Source organism: Diplotaxodon limnothrissa, linkage group LG10 (genome assembly GCF_057381915.1).
Source record: "Diplotaxodon limnothrissa isolate DT_005_m linkage group LG10, D_limnothrissa_male_GT1.1, whole genome shotgun sequence".
NCBI classification, from domain to species: Eukaryota; Metazoa; Chordata; class Actinopteri; order Cichliformes; family Cichlidae; genus Diplotaxodon; species Diplotaxodon limnothrissa.
This window is the reverse complement of record NC_140605.1, coordinates 14,086,302-14,102,745: the sequence shown is the minus strand read 5'-3', so window position 1 is coordinate 14,102,745 and position 16,444 is coordinate 14,086,302. Positions and strand designations below refer to the sequence as shown.

At 39.0% G+C, this 16,444-nt stretch overlaps 2 protein-coding genes across 3 annotated transcripts; one reads left to right on the top strand and one right to left on the bottom strand.

Moving 5' to 3' along the window:
- Nucleotides 1-433: 433 nt before the first annotated feature.
- On the top strand, nucleotides 434-3,732 carry mogat3b (monoacylglycerol O-acyltransferase 3b). Its single transcript, XM_085363616.1, has 8 exons — nucleotides 434-516; nucleotides 957-1,047; nucleotides 1,194-1,301; nucleotides 1,633-1,703; nucleotides 2,093-2,297; nucleotides 2,598-2,772; nucleotides 2,847-3,031; nucleotides 3,115-3,732. The coding sequence occupies exons 2-8, from the start codon at nucleotides 966-968 to the stop codon at nucleotides 3,267-3,269; spliced, it is 981 nt and encodes a 326-aa protein (XP_085219742.1). The 5' UTR covers nucleotides 434-516; nucleotides 957-965; the 3' UTR covers nucleotides 3,270-3,732.
- Nucleotides 3,733-3,854: 122 nt separating this feature from the next.
- On the bottom strand, nucleotides 3,855-11,483 carry srrt (serrate RNA effector molecule homolog (Arabidopsis)). 2 transcript variants are annotated; one of them, XM_085363614.1, is made up of 20 exons: nucleotides 11,379-11,483; nucleotides 10,408-10,526; nucleotides 10,062-10,190; nucleotides 9,834-9,980; nucleotides 9,498-9,686; nucleotides 7,645-7,814; nucleotides 7,293-7,474; nucleotides 7,113-7,220; nucleotides 6,866-7,022; nucleotides 6,605-6,753; nucleotides 6,439-6,500; nucleotides 6,258-6,336; nucleotides 5,944-6,135; nucleotides 5,684-5,854; nucleotides 5,401-5,554; nucleotides 4,915-5,108; nucleotides 4,571-4,727; nucleotides 4,372-4,464; nucleotides 4,169-4,271; nucleotides 3,855-4,041 (listed from the first exon to the last, which is right to left on the bottom strand). In XM_085363614.1, the coding sequence occupies exons 1-20, from the start codon at nucleotides 11,481-11,483 to the stop codon at nucleotides 3,966-3,968; spliced, it is 2,736 nt and encodes a 911-aa protein (XP_085219740.1). In that variant the 3' UTR covers nucleotides 3,855-3,965. The 2 variants fall into 2 exon arrangements, with proteins under 2 accessions (XP_085219740.1, XP_085219741.1); XM_085363615.1 differs by having other exon boundaries at nucleotides 3,976-4,041; nucleotides 4,158-4,271; nucleotides 11,379-11,435.
- Between the last annotated feature and the right edge of the window lie 4,961 nt (nucleotides 11,484-16,444).

The following is a 16,444-nucleotide window of genomic DNA, read 5'->3' as shown; positions in this document are numbered from 1 at the left end:
TTTCAGGGCAGAGCCTTATCACCAGGCAGGCATGTAGAAATGATCTCAGTAAATCAGTGAGCAAGAACAACATTTAGGAGAGAAACACATTCATGACATTTACAGTAGCAGGAAAATCAGCATCAGCTCATGAGAAGACTTATAGGGAAGTCTGCTTTATGTAATTTACAAGTGAAGTGGCTGTGAAGCTGCATGAGACGATTCCTAGAAATAACACCAGCTAAAGAGACTGACATGTAATCCTGATGATCACCACACCAAAGACAAAAAGGACAAAATCAAATTAAATCACTGTATGTAAAAGTACAAAGATTAAATAACTGCAGTATCTTATCAAATCCCATTAACGTTTGCTGTGTTTATCTCTGACATAAGTTACTTGTGTCACAAAGTATTGGGTGGGTGGAGTTGTTATCAGCAGCTGTACACGGTCTGGTCAAAGTGCATAGTGCTGATCTGCGGGGAAGCAACGAATCTGCATCCATTCAAATTAACTTTGGAATTAACTCTACTAAGGTAAAATACAACATTTTATGGAACTTTGCAGCATAAAAATTGCTTTTGGTTAGGGTTAGGTCTTGTTTTACGCCGTTACTAGGCTGGGCTGCTAATAGTTTAACTTTTAAGCAGGTTAAAAAAAAAATCTAGCATGTAAGTTTGCCTGTGAGCTTGTTCATAAGCGAGTCATTTGATCAGGCTCCTGCATGTCTGCCAAGGTTTCAAGCCTCTTTCTTCCCTAAAGGAAGTTTAAGAGCACATGCTTATGTGCTGGTCATCAATGAAATCGGTTGTCTGTCATAAAGTCATCTATTTAAAATTTTATGATCTTGGATAAAGCCACTTTTGTCGTTTCAAAGGCCATACGCTATACTATTCATTACAGTCGTGACCTTTACTAAATGAGAGTCCGCATTAAAATGTTATTGATAGCTGAAAAATGATGGTTTGGCCTCCAGGTTGCAAGAATGACTCGAGAAAAAACTCAGCTGAAGGAGTTTTTAGAGTCAATAAGTGTTCTGCAGTGGGTGCTAAGCTTTCTCCTCTTGGGTAAGAAGTTGCCATACTATCCTTTTTTAATGATTTCCTAACAAACAGTGTATTAATTGCATTATTAATTAACTCATAAAATAAATCTCTTGCTCCTTCCCAACTCCAATGCTGGTCGACATGGCATGAAAAACATCCATCTCCAGGAGTGGCTTGTATCATACTGATGGTGTATCTTATGTTTACCTCTCTGTGGCCGCTGTCTGCTCTCTACTTTGTATGGTTGGTGATGGACTGGCATAAACCCGAAAGAGGTAAAGAAATTCAAGTATGCATGAAAATAATGACGATACAAAAAACAAAATATGCAGTTTATACACTAATAAAAGGCCTACCTTTTAAAGTGTGTAACAGCACACTCAAAAATTATGATTTACAGTATATGCATGTATACTGGCTACATTAAATGGGTTTGCTGCTTAAAAATAGCTTTATTTTAGTTTTACCATTGTTTTTATAACTCTTAGTATTTAGTATACAGTTTTTGCATACCAGTGATCACATCAGGATACTCTTTAGCTTTGCTAACGTGCACTGTGAAACTGGGACACTCAGTGTTTCTAAGGTTTTCAATGTCTCCATCAGGGGGCAGAAGAACGAGGTCTGTGAGAAAGTGGAAGGTATGGGAGCACATGAGAGACTACTTTCCCGTTAAAGTAAGTTTTGGGTAAATATCTTTAGATCTGTTTATTTGCTTCTAACACACAGATGCTTACTGTGTACAGGACAGCTAATATTTTCAAAAATCTCAAACCCTATGAAATGTCCAACTGAATTCCATGTTGGGATGTTTTTGGGGTACGGAAAGATACATTTTTACTCCAGTGCACACTTGAAGCACTGGAAACCTAAAATCCTGTTATTAGTCTTTACAAAGAGCATATTATATTTGAGGCCCTCACGCAGGGCACGCAGTCAAAAGCCTGCAAGAACAAGCGTCTAATCTTTGCCTCAGTCAGATGAGTGAAAATGGGCATGGCTGTTTAACAGCAGCAACATCCGTGCTCACCAACATTAACCCTCTTGTGTCAATGTTCTTTCTTAGCTGGTCAAGACAGCAGAGCTGAATCCAAACAAAAACTACATCCTAGGTTCTCACCCACATGGCATCATGTGTACTGGAGCCTTTACCTGCTTCAGCACGGAGAGCTGTGGCTTTGCTGAGGCATTTCCCGGCGTGCGAGCCAGCCTGGCGATGCTGGCGGGCCTGTTCAGGATACCATTCTTTAGGGAGTACATCATGAGCGCAGGTATTTATTGCATGTTTTAGCAAGGGGACTAAACTACTCCGTTTCTTAGTCCGAGAAGCATTTTGCATTAGGCCGAAACAGCAGTTTATTGATCATACTACAGTATACAGTTCATGTTCTGCAGAAAAAAGTGATTTTACTTTGTGGAATGCAAATGGAAGAAAGAATACCTACATGTTACTGATGCTAACTGAATTTGAAAGCCTGTTGACAGTGTAGACCTGCATGTTACAGCTTAACAAAAAAGTCCCTGTTATGCTCCTGACCTGAACTACTTCTGTTCTTACTCTGTCTGATAAGGACTTTACCCAGTCAGCAAACCAAGCCTGGTCCACCTCCTTTCAAAAAGCGGCAAAGGGAATGCAGTGGTAATTGTGATAGGGGGCGCTGCCGAGTCTCTGGCATCCTCTCCCGGACTCAACACAGTGGTCATGAAGGAAAGAAAGGGATTTGTCAGACTGGCCCTTGAGTTGGGGTGAGAATTATACACTAAGAAAGAAAATATACAAATATGTAAAACACTGAAACCTGAACTCTGACCTTCCACAGTGTTGATCTGGTGCCCGTTTATTCATTCGGGGAGAATGAGCTCTACCAGCAGGTGATTTTCGCAGAGGGCAGTCTGTGTCGCAGGTTACAGGACTTGTTTAAAAAAATCATGGGCTTTGCACCGTGTCTCTTTGTCGGTGAGCGCTTTGTTCTCATGCCCTACAGGACTCCAATCACGACTGTTGGTGGGTATTTTATTATTCTTTAAATAGCCAATACCACTTTTATGTACTGAGCCCATTTTATTCTCACACTGTACTCTTTTCAGTGGGAAGTCCAATCTCAGTGCCAAAGCGTGTCACGCCCACAGACGAGGAAGTCGACCATTATCACAGACTTTACATGCAGGCCCTTTCCAAATTATTCCACGAACACAAGGTCAGCTGCGGACTTTCAGAAAATCACGAGCTTCGGATAATTTAGATATTTTGACATAAACTGTTTGCACCAAATACGACTTGGAGTCACTATGGATCTGACGTGATGGACCTATATTAACATTGAAGGTTTCCTGTGATCATCAGTCTATAAAAATGTGCCTGTATTTAAAACTGCTCATCACATGTTTTAAATAATTATGACGTGAAGCCTTTATGTGGCACTGCTGTTTGTATGGAAAACACTGGAGGATTATTAGTTTAATCATGTTTGGCAATAATTTTAACAACATATTGAAAAAAATATTCTCACGTGTTTCTGAAAGCTGTACATATTTGGAATGATTCAATTATTATCTCATAACATGACATACTTTTCCTTTTTTGTTTGCATTATTAAAACAATCCCACTAGTTTTCATGAACAAAAGAAAAAAATCTTACTGGATATTGTGTTGTTTTGAGCTGTACCCCCCCCCAAAAAAAGCTGTGTATTATTTAAGATCCACTAAAAAATTATGATGCGCTTTGTCACAGATTACTTCTTTTTATATCAGATCGACTTCACAAGTAATTTAATACTTATTACTGTAATTTGATCACAACTTTATTAATGAATCTGTTTACAGCAGTTCTGGTTGCACAATAATTACAAAACAAGCCTTTTAAGAAATGAAATAATCTCATTACTCCAAAAAGCAGGCAGAACACAACACTGGTAAAGAGCAAAAAATGTGAACCTTCTAAAAGAAGTCCATATCATCTGGTGCATCCAGGTCACGGTACTCAATGATGTTGCGTGGGTCACCTCGTGACATTCTGCAATGGATGGCAATGCAAACAGAAAAACAGTAGAAACGATCTTTTAAAGGGAGTTTCAAACTTCCACATTAGCAGAAAAAAGAAAATGTTTGTAGCAAAATAAAGACACGTACAGCGGTCTCACCTGATGTTGCGCGGCTTACCCAGGTATTCACCTTGTCCGCGGAAGTTGTCATAGTTGCCTCTGCCTCCACCATATTGGTTGGGTGGATAAGGAGGCCCACCAGCTTCAAAAAATGATTTTAATTTGAAAAAAGAAAAAGTGTTGCGACTTGACTGGAAAGCACATTCTCATTTTTAGTATAAAAGGGTAAATTCAGAACATACCACCGTAGCCCATCAGAGGAGGACGAGGCTGTGCAAAGCCCATTGGACCCTGAGGACCTTGGGGAGGAAACGGCATACTGGGACTGAGCAAACCTGCGAGATGAAACGGGCCCAGTGTATCTTTTTCTTACTATTCTGTTTATCTCTGTTGAAGAATATCTGTAGTTCTGGGTTTACTAGACAAAAATCTCAAACCGACCTTGGCTTGGGCCTGGAAGAGGAGGAAGTTTCATCTCTGGCAGGGATGGCCTCTTGGCATCCATCAGGAAATTGTTGAAGAAACTAACCTCCTTTTTCACTTCTTCAATTTTATCCCCATGTTTGTTGAGGATGTGCTTCCGTACAAACTCTGGACCCTTGAATTTGATTTGAAATAAAAAAAAATAAAAAATATATACAGAAATAATTCTTGATTATTATTTTTTTTAAATTACAACAGAACTTCTAACAAAAACTACTGGTATATCTCCTTTGTGTTTAATAAAATGCATTGACTGTGGTCATGCTGTACAGTCCTGAATACTATTCATTCCAAGTGCCAACCTTAAATTTCTTTCCACTTAGAGGGCAGAGCCATTTATCTTTTCCCAGTTCTTGTGTGTTGGCAGACACAAACTTCTCCACTTCTTCTTCAGGGTCCTTGCGGCCCATCTTCACCCCCTCTTCTTCAGACAAGACTTCTTTTAAACTAAACAAGGGGGCCAACTTCTCCTCCATCATTTTCTCCCACTGTTGCACTGTTGAATGAGGGGATGTCATCTTATTAAATTCTGAATCAACACTAAAACTTTAAAATCCTCACTTAAACTTTTTTTTGCAATCTGCATTGCCTACATTTGGCACTGTTTATGATAGGTGGCAAAATAGTCTAAGCACAGCAAATGTTTAGCTAGCAAACACAACAGTTAAAATTCACGTCAACTTCAGGATGTTGGAAGATTCATTTTCACTACAGCTGAGTCAACATTTACGTTTTCATCCCAGAGGTCTCTTTTGTGTCACGTAACATGAAAAGGGAAGAACACTGACCTTCTCCATGTGTGATGCGGTTGGGAGGAATGGGTCCACGTACATGAATCATGCCGCATCGGTTGGGCATTTCATCCTCACTGGGGTATTCACAGGTGTTGTAGTAGTCAACTGAGTGCACAACACGGAGGTACAAGACCAAACGATCCAAAACCTGAAACAACACATGGTAAAATTGACAGGCCTAGCACAGTGAAGATACAAATGGAGAAACCCACTTTTAAAAGAGAAGATCAGATGGATATTATATCTTAAACTGTTCTAAGTGTGGTAAAGGAATGACCTTGACAAGTTTGTCATCCCTCTCAACAGTCATCTCTGCAGGGTTTCCTTCCTTGATGCCCTCCTCAGAATCCATTCCACTCCCGGAGCCCAGAAGCTCCTCCTCCTCAGCACTGACCTCCTCTATCAGGTAATCGGTAATATTCTTCAGGATGGGGTTCTGCGCTGGCAACTGTGGAAATAAAAAAACCCCACAAATGATGATGATGGTCAAATAACTTGAGAAAAATCGGTTAAATTGCATGGGTACAGGTACTATACCTCACTGCTCTGCCCTTCTTCCTGGGACTTGTTGCTCCAAAGTTCCCCTTTCTCATCTAAGGCATGAATGAGCTTGGCAGCCAGCTTGATGTCATTGCGGAGAATCTGCTTGTGCTGAGTAATGCCATTAACATTACGCACCCTCCGAGCCAGGTCCCTGTTCACCCCCGGTGCCAGTTCACAGTCTCGCAGCTGTGAAGGGTAAAAACAGACTGGTAAAGGCCTCAGCTGAAATTTGAACGATCTCTGCATCTCTAAAGCCACCTGCAACACAAAGTTATAGCAGTGCCAACACTTATGACTGGTGCACTTACCCGAATGTTCTGAAGGTTCCAACAGACTTCTTTGATGTTGACGCTACGGTCAAATGTCACCCAGCAACGTCTGAAAAACCTGAGACGGTGCAGGTTTCATGTCAAAGTAATGAATGACTACACTAATCCAACCATTTACACTTTAGTGTAGCAAATAATGCCAAGTTTTCATTTTTCATACCTGCGCTCTGGATGGGGATCAGACAAGCAAACACGCAGAAACCCAGGGTAACGTCGACACAGCTGAGAAGAAAAAGAAACCACGCTCAGTTTAAACCAGGACACGTATCTGTTTAGTGCACTTAAAGATCTGGATCTGATAGGTATGCTTCTTTTATACAACTCACAGCAATAATCTCAGCCTTGGAGATGGTGGGAGCGATGCTTCTCATGAACAGAGAGCAAGTCCTGTGGAGAGGCCGTGGTCTAGGAGAGTCGTCTTTGGGCTTTTTCTCTTCCTTCTTGTCCTCCTCGGAGTTCTCCTTGGGTTTCTCCTCTGGATCATTAGACAGGAAAGGGAGATTTATTTGATGAGTGCTAAATTACAGAAAGATACATATTATACTCCTGAAAATGTATAACCAGACACTACAGGCATGATTTCTCACCTTCACCTTCCTCTTCCTCCTCATCCTTGTCTTCCTCTTCCTTCTTCACTGGTTTGTCAGAGCAGTTAGAGTTGGAGTCTGAATCTGAGTCCGAGTCACTCTCTGAGGCGCTGGCTTCATCATCGCTGTCCCCGCTGCGCTTCCTCTTTCTTCTTGGCTAAACAATCAAATTGAAAAACAATCAGGCCAGTTCAATTTATTTCTTTCTCTTGGTAAGAACTAATTCAGTATCAGAAGGAACACTTACTTTCTTAGGTTCAGGAATTTCTTTTGCTGGTTCTTTCTCTGCCTCCTCTTTCATATCCTCTCCTTCTGCTGTGGCAGCTTTCTCTGTGCTGGCTGAGTCACTACCCTCCTGTGCCACAGTTCACTGTCATCAACAGAGCCTCATGAAATGTCTACCGCCTGTCTAACAGAGCACACATACCTTCTCATTTCTGTCTTTCTCCACTGGTTTGCAGTCACTACCCAAAGCTTTGAGGTCTTCTCTCTTGGAAACTTCAGTGCCCCTGGAAATAGATGCTGACTTCTCTCTGTCTTCTTCCTCTTCAGATGGCAGATCCAAGATGCGAAGATCATGGTCTGTGCCCCCTTCCATTTTTATCACAGCTGAAATGCAGAAAGAACGTTATGGTTCAGCCATAGAAGTAATCTTCTAAGTACCATCCATGCAATTAGGTCAGATCATTTTTGCTTTTATTGTAAAAGCAGACTTAATTGTAGATACAAATGAAAACTCCACAGGTTAACAATGCTCTTTAAGTTGTTTGAGACCTCACCTGCATCCAAAACTTTGATGATGGCTGGGGTCTGTTCAATGTCCAGGGAGACATTATCAAACCAGCCGTTCTCCATTAGGAAAATGAACACATTCAGGCGGTTGTGCAGAGCCCTCTGGGCCTCTGCCTTAAGTCGTCTGGCCTCATCAGGGTGGTACTTGGATCGGAACCTGTGTCCAGAGTTGGGCGTCCACAACAGATTGGGGAGAGAATGATGGGGGTTGGGATGAGCGGGAAGCAAAAGTTAGAGAACAAATAAATATTACAAGCCTACGTTACATCTGTGTATTTTACACTTTTTTTTTTAAGTTTCTTCTAATCACATTTTTAACAGAACATTTATTCTGAATAGGGTTTTTTTATGTTAAACAACTCCAATTCAATAAGTAATCTAGCATATGACAAAACTTTAATTTGTCTTCAGTATATCCTAGTTATTATAATTTTCTGTAATTCTATGTTTTGACTGTGGTCTTCATAGCCAATTACTCAACAATGTTAGAAGATTTGAGATTAACTCACCAAAAAAGAAAGAAAAAAAAGGCAGGAAAAAAACAACAGAGATGATCAAATTAAACATTTACATATTCAAAATGTCACATTAAAAATGTTAGCATTAAGTGGACTACAGTTACCTTTTGTTCTGCCAGTTTAATAACAAATAAATACAGAGAGCGGGGTCTCTTCTGTGAAAGTGCGCTCCACTTCACCCCAATGGTGTGTCTGTATGCACACAAATTCGGTTTTGGGATTTGATCCGAATATAAAAAGAAAATTGTGTCGAAAAAGGATAAAACAAGAAAAAAAAAAATTTCCGTGTGCGGACGACTACATGGCTGTCTATCTAAAATCCCTGTTACTGTGTGTCTAAGAGCAACTGCATTGTGCGCAGTGCATGCCCTGTCTGTCTAAGACCGATTCTTGCGGATGAGCTCCACTTTTTCTCATCTTGAAAAAAATCGTCGTCAACGTAGTAGTTGAAATGAAGGGAAGAAAATGGGTTATGACAAAACAGAATAATTTTGCATGATACCTGTGAAACAAGTGTCAAAGCATTAACAGACAGCACACAATTACGAATCTTGTGTTACTCCAAATAAGACAATCAACCCAAGGAACAAAGACGTTTTGGTCAAAGCACCAAATGATGACTTTAAACAATTTCGTTACATGAGAGTGACAATAAACAATTAACACACATTACTTCCTAGATTTTTTTTTCTATACCCAATGTTTGACTAGTGATAATATTTGTATTCCTGCCTAAGGAGCTATGGATATTTATGGATAAAAAAAATTAAACTCCTAAAATACATTTATAACAAATATAAACTAATGTTGAAATTGGGTTGATTTTCTTATTTTGTCAACAAGTACTATAGCAACAGTCATTAGTTATAAATTAACTGTGTGTGCCTGGTCCTCGTACTGGGTGAAACTGTCATACCAAACGCCTTTCCACTGCTTTTAATTTGTGTGCATTAACAGCACCAGAGTTTAACAAGAACATAACGGAGATGGCATATACATGCACCTTGTTTTAATGTACCAATTTCATTAGCCATCAATTACAAATAAAAACATCATCTGAATTTTTGAATAGAATTCTAAGATAAACCCACCAAAAGGACCAGGCTCAGCCTATTATATTTGCCTTTAAATAGCAATTAAACCTAAAATGATGAAAAGGCCAATAAAGAAATAAAGAGCCAATTATATTTGGTGAGGACAACAAAAAATAACAGCTTAAGTAATGCTAATGGATCTGTCGATGCAATAATTATATTATGACTATAATAAAAAAATTATATTCTTGATAAGGGCTTATGTAGTAAAGGCATCTGAGATCGTACCACTCTTCATCTTTATGAGCCAAAAAGAAGTCCTGCATCTGCTGTCGCCGGAAGTCGATCTTGTACTCATTGTAGCGTTTGACGGCCTCAGTCTCATCCACAGAATCATCTAAGGACAGCAGAAACTCCTTAAAGCTCTTCATTATTGGAGGAGGAGGACCTAAGTCCAAGTCGTGGATGTTACCAAGCCTAATGAAAGAAAGATATGTTGGATGGAGCTTTGACTAGCCAAGAAGCTAGTTGGCAAAAAGACATATCTGAGGTAACAACATTAAAAATATCTTTAAAGATATGTAAAGTAACATTTAACTTCAAAACTGAACTTAAATTAATTACCTGGCCTGAATGGGGATGCCTTGATGAGGCTGCATGAGGTGCATGTCGGGATGGCCCCAATGTTGTGGTGGTCCATAGCTGGGCCCTCCTCCACCACCATAACCCAAGTCATACCCACCACGGTAGGGGTCTCCACCATGGTCATCCCTGCCAGGAACGGATAAGGGGCTTTAAGTAAAATAAAAGATGGTTACAGACATTGTGCAATAGTAACATTGCAAATCCTACCAGTCTCTTCTCATGCGTTTCTGCTGGGGACTCATGTCGTGTCTGGGTGGGGTAAATCTCTCCCTTCGACCTCTATCATAATCCCTGTACTCTCCACGACTTCGCCGCTCCCTGCCTCTATCCCACTCCCTGGACCAATGATCACAATCAGAGGAAGGAGAGAAAACATGAGGAAAGAAAAAAAAGGTAAGAAACACACAAGTCTATCTTTAATATCCACTTTACTCAGTGTAAGAGCAGCAAAGAGCTACAATTTATTAGCATTTAGCTGTTCATCTGAATATGATTTGGCTGTATCAGGTTTCACTGAATCTGGCGTGTGCCCAATAGCATCTCTCTTTTTAACCTGTCATTCCAGTCATCTCTGCGCCGGTCCTCTCTCTCTCTTGAACGGTCATAGTCACTTCTCTCCCGTCTGAATTTGTCCCTTCTCCTGCGATCATGGTCATCATCACTGTCTCCCATCTGCACGAAGAAAGAAAATCCAGATCACGTGTAGTATCCATTGATTATTATTAAGATGGCTACAAGCAGAATCGTTTTAAGGAAGGTTTTACTTTTTATATTAAGACCTGATAAGTGCAAAGCGAAAGTTTATGATTTACATCTCAAAAGAAGAAACTGCTCTGATGTAACACAACTCAAAACACATGTGCATCTTCCTTTTAAGTGACAAGTCAGTAAACCATGTCAGCAAAATGCCCCCCATGAAGATTGTTCTCGTTGAATATTGTTCTCATTATAAGCCAGGGAAACTGTTTCCTTTATTTTGTCTTCAGTATGTGGGGTTGCCACATGGAGACCGGGACGGTGCTTATAACAAGTGACTATTAATATTTGACCTTCTAATTCAAAAGGATTTTGGTGACGGCAGTCATTCAAACAAGGGGGACCGTGAACAAGGAAATGCAGATAGTCTGTCACAGACGACGTGCGTAACTTGCCGTAAAGTAATTCCTTTGTCTTGCATAATAGCGATCATTGATATCATCAGACTGGGATTTACAAAATTTACAAAAAACAAAACAAAACAAACAAAAAGAAAGATCAAAATTAGTAGCTATCCGGAGATACAGGTTTGAGTCTTTCAGTCGAAACAAAACCTGTAAATTCGTGTTTTAGGGCGAGTTAGGACCCTCGATAATGCAGCCATGTATCGTTAGCCACTACGCTAGCTGTGTGTTAGCTGAAAATAAAATGAAAGAAATAAAATTAAATGAAATAAACTGAATTACGGTCTCATTCTACAGACCTGTCTTATTCTAAATAACAGACCAACTGATATAACTGAGGAAAAGTCAATAATTACGATAATACCTTAACAATTACTCGTTGGTATGGTGATCTCGTTCGTCTCCCTCTTTCTCCGTAGCCTTCACGTCTTCTTGTTCTTCGCTTGGAAATTGGTGAACAACTAAACATGGAATTAGCGCCACCACCTGGTTTGGAGTGTAAGCCACAATTTATCACCTCCGCCTAGGTAGCGTTTACGTGCGTGTCATTCTTTTTGGTTGTAAACACAACAACTCGAAACGTTTTGAATGACTTTTGATCGAACTTTTTAGGAGTGTATACTGGGGTCACATGACCAAACCATTCAAATCTGGCTTACATCCTCCAAGGTCTTCAAGGTCAAATTAATGATTTATTGGTCAAAAATAGACAAAAATCCTTATCACTTAGAAACTATGATTATTAAAAGTGCAGTGTGTGTTGTCAACATATAGAAAGATTTAAAATATCATGTCACATTTGACCTTATCTTCAAGGTCAATAGATTGATCTGAAGGTCAACGGGATAATAATGCTATATAGAGTTATTTAAAAATATGTTTCTTACTGCTATTCTTTCTACTGACCACATATAGGCATAAAGGGAATGATATATGGGGATTCTAAATATTACATTACTTTGGATTTTCTTTAAGGTCAAATAAAGTCAAACATTCATAAAATGTCTTTTATACTGCATTTGTTTGTACTGGTAACATTTAGGAAATGCTACTGGTATATGAGGATTTTAAACATCACATTATAGTTTGCATCACATTTTATATTTGAGCTCACTATTACGTTCCGTATCTGTCTTTCTTTCAAGTTGACCCTAAAATGTGTTATATCTTTAAAGAAAGTAATGTAAAAAGCTATTTAATAAGTTCAAGTTATTCATTTCCAGTTATTTACCTATTATTATACCTATTATCTATTACCTTTCCTAGATAATTTTTATGACCAGAGAGTGAACTGACTTGGTGGAGGTTTGCACCCCAGAACGCTTAGTTTTCCATCTTTCACACCGTTTAGAAAATCTTCTGTTTTGATAGTATGTTTACACATAATTTAAAGGGAAAGATTATTTCAGCCCACACCAGCCATGGTTTTCATAGACCCAAACCAAAAATACATATACAAGAGGAATAATCAAGAAAGGGAGATAAAAGTGAAAACCCAACACTGCAAATGCATTGGAAAATATGGATAATAAATGGAACGTAGGTCTTAAACATGTATATTTATCCCCTCACCTTTTTCAGATCAGAATTTTCATTCTCATTCTCTACGTATAACACACAAATTATAACACATCAGTACTTCTTCAATATTTTTTATAGTTTTCCCTCTCTATTCACTTCAGTTCAGTTCAATTTAATGGATAGATATAAATATATCCCCTTAAATATAGGGGAGAAAGACCAGACAAAAGACACACAGTGGAAGAGAGCCAGAGATGAACAATAACAGCGAGTGAAAAGAAGTGAGTGAGGAAGAAACGCTCGGTGCATTACAGGAAGCCCCCAGCAGCCTAGACCTATTGCGGCATACTAAAGGGAGGATTCATGTCCACCTGATCCAGCCCTTTTTCTTTTATCAAAAAGGAAAGTTTTAAGCCTAATCTTAAAAGTAGAGAAATTGTCTTTGAAACCATGCAACCTGAAGGCAATGCCCCCCGCTTTAGTGGTCTTCTATGGCCTTTCAGGTCTCTTTGGTGTTGCTGAGCTGACCAGAACTTCATCAGAATTCACCAGAATGTTGGTTTTGCAAAACAAGCTTTTGCTGTGTCTTCACCTGCATCAACCTCTTGAAAAGCTACCAAATGCCAAACACTTGGAAACAAGTGTTTATATTTAATCTGACAAATTTGCCACGACGTAATAAGGGAACAGGTCCAACTTGGCCATAAAACTGCTTTTAGATAATTGTCCACTTGCCTTTGAGCTCTGGAAACAGGAGACTGTGTATGAAGAAAACGACTGGATACTATTAGAAGAAATAAATTAAATCCAATACATTTTGCTGGATTTGCTGTCTTTAGGGTTCTATAACTCTTATCCAAGATGAGTCCATTGAAAAATGTATACAAGACATAATGTATGACTGTAAAATTGCTGTGGGATTACCTTATTTTCTATTGAACACTCATCAATACCATGTTCCTTGAAGTGTTTCTATAATTTAAAATTAATTGTTGAATCATATATCATCTACATTATTAATGTGCTTATTCCAGACATAAGCCGTACCCTACCTTTCAGTTTTATGGTTACTCATTAAGACTTGATTCATTAGGGCTTTATGCATACGATGAATTCAAGCCATTTAATCCTTGTTAATTTCAGTATTTCATGTCCCTTTAATGATGTCACCTGCTGTGTTAAAGAAAAGCCAATTTACATTTGAGCTGAATAAATCTTTTTATACCCCGGATACATGATAGCCATGCATAGGTTAGCATCATCACATTTAGAGTTCTCCTCTAAACCAGAAGAACCTTTACAAGACTCTTCGTCAGCAAAAAAAAGCTTGGATTTGCTGCAAAGAATCTCGAAAACTCTTAAAAACTCTGAACTTTCTCTGGAAAAGATGCCATCAAGCTGCTCTTTGCTGAGATCATCTTTCCTGTTAGTCTTAACTTTAATTATGCTTCTGGATTCCAGAAAGATCTCCCAGGACGACAATGAGGTAAAGTACATTTTCTTGTGACTTTATTTGCTAACTTTCATCACAGAAATAAAAACCAGAGGTAATTTATTGACTGTACCAAGAGAACTTACACCCTAGTGTGATATGCATTTACTTTAATTTTCATTTCAGCAGAATTATTCCTTGGGCGAGTTTTAACTTCCCTCTAAAATAATTTAATCTGATATTATTTTACAAATTATGTTGATATGAAACAAACAAAGTGGTTTAAGGTTCAAAGGTTTTTTGAAATTATCAAAAAAATGCAAACAGCTTTTTTTTAACCTCAGATGAAAGTAAGTTATTAGATCTGGTTCTGGTTATATCCTAGATGCCCTGCACTCCTTCCATAAGCAGCTTTAATTAATTCTTTAATTGATAATATTATTATCAGTGTATTGTCAGGCAATGCTTTTATTATCCTAACAATAATCATAATAATATTGTAGAAATAAAAGAGAAAATAACAGTTTTTACTATTCACATGTTCACAGGCTTTTCTGGGGAGTCCTTATCACCTGCACATCATCTCCACTCCACTTGCTATCCTGGACTACATGAGGCACCAGTTAAGGTTCAAAGGACGAACAAAGAAAAGCACAAAGAAAGGATATATTTGGAGGTTCACGGTCTAGTGAAAGTAAAACGCAATAGTGTGAGATCAAAGGAGCTTGCAAAGAAAAGCGTCTGGACTTCTTTAAGTTGCTTGAAGACGTTTCACCTCTCATCCGAGAAGCTTCTTCAGTTCTAAGGTCAAATGGTGGAGAGTCCCAGATATAAACCTAGTGGGAGTGACCCCCCACAGAGGGACAAAAGGACCCCCTGATGATCCTCTAATCGCCTGAGCCAAGGTGGGAAACTGGGTGTGGGTCCCAATCAGCCAGAGTTTCGGGTGTGTTCATTGTGAAACCTGGCCCCACCTTATCATGCGAATTCCTGAGGTCAGATGGCCCAGGATGTGAGTGGGCGTTAAGGCGTCTGGGAAGGGATCTCTAGGTTTATATCTGGGACTCTCCACCATTTGACCTTAGAACTGAAGAAGCTTCTCGGATGAGAGGTGAAACGTCTTCAAGCAACTTAAAGAAGTCCAGACGCTTTTCTTTGCAAGCTCCTTTGACTACGATGACCTGGATGACTGAGAACCTTCACAGACAATAGTGTGAGATCTAATAAACTACTTCTTAAATGTCATCGTTTTCTGTAAGTTTTTTTTCTACATCTGTTCTATAACATCTCTGATCTGTTGTTAAAACTATTTGGACTTTTTCAGATCTTAAATTCAATAAACCCAAACCAGCTGTAGATAATCAGCCACATAAAACTGAAACTCGTCAGGCATTTCAGGCAATTTTATTTGAGGCAGTGTTTAGTCGAACCAGAATCATCTTTCCCAGTTGGAGCATAGACTTACAGCCATCATTTGTTGGATAATGACACACCTGTTTTATAGCCAGGTGAGGCCTGTTCCTTGTTATTTCGTGACAAACAAAACATATATAATATTTTAAATTGCTTCAAAGTGTTGAACTTGTATTTTAGCTTCTTTTTTTTTTAGCATTATTTCCATAGTTTGAACAAAGAGATCGCAATATGTAACCAAGAAACAAAACAAAAAACATCTAAAGGAGATGAAATTCTAGTGAAATAATATAAATAAAATAATAGTAAAAAAACCTTTTGTTAGATTAAACGAGGATGATAGAAAGACAGAATTATGAGAAAGGAAGAAAGAAAGAGCTAATGAGCCACGGCTAACCACAACATCTGTCAAACATGATGGAGGCAGTGTTATGGCATGAGGTGCCAGAGGGACTATATAAATTGTGTGTGCTGATGATGGGACTGCTGATAGAAGGAGCAGGATGGACTGTGAAGTGTTCAGAGCTGTACCCTCTGCCCAGATTTAGCGAAATGCTGTAAAACTGATCAGACGATGCTACGCAGTGCAAATGGATAACAACACAAAGCAAACCACAAAAACAACAGTTTGCTAAAATGGGATATTCGTCAAAGGCCACATCAGTCACCCGACCTAAAGCCAATACAGCATGCTTATGCTTAACATTATGTTGCGTTGTCCAATTACGTTTGAGCCTCTGAAAACAGGGGACTGTGGGTGTTAATGAAGTAGTTTTGCAAAACCAGCAAAAAGTCTGCACTTGAATCACATCTTAACTGTTTAATCTGAAATGCATCGGGGTGGTTTTCAGTGTAATTATGCAAAAAACCCAGGGAAGTAACGTCAATTAAGGTTCTACTCCTCTCCATGCTCCAGTCAAAGAGCGCCTTTAAGAAATCAGCAGATGCATCTTCAGATGTAATTTGCACCAAGAAATGTCAGCTCTGCTGCTCTCTTGACTAAAGTTGCATCAGCTGACCATGAGCACAGACTCTGCAGGAGGACAAAAATGAGTAACTTTGGG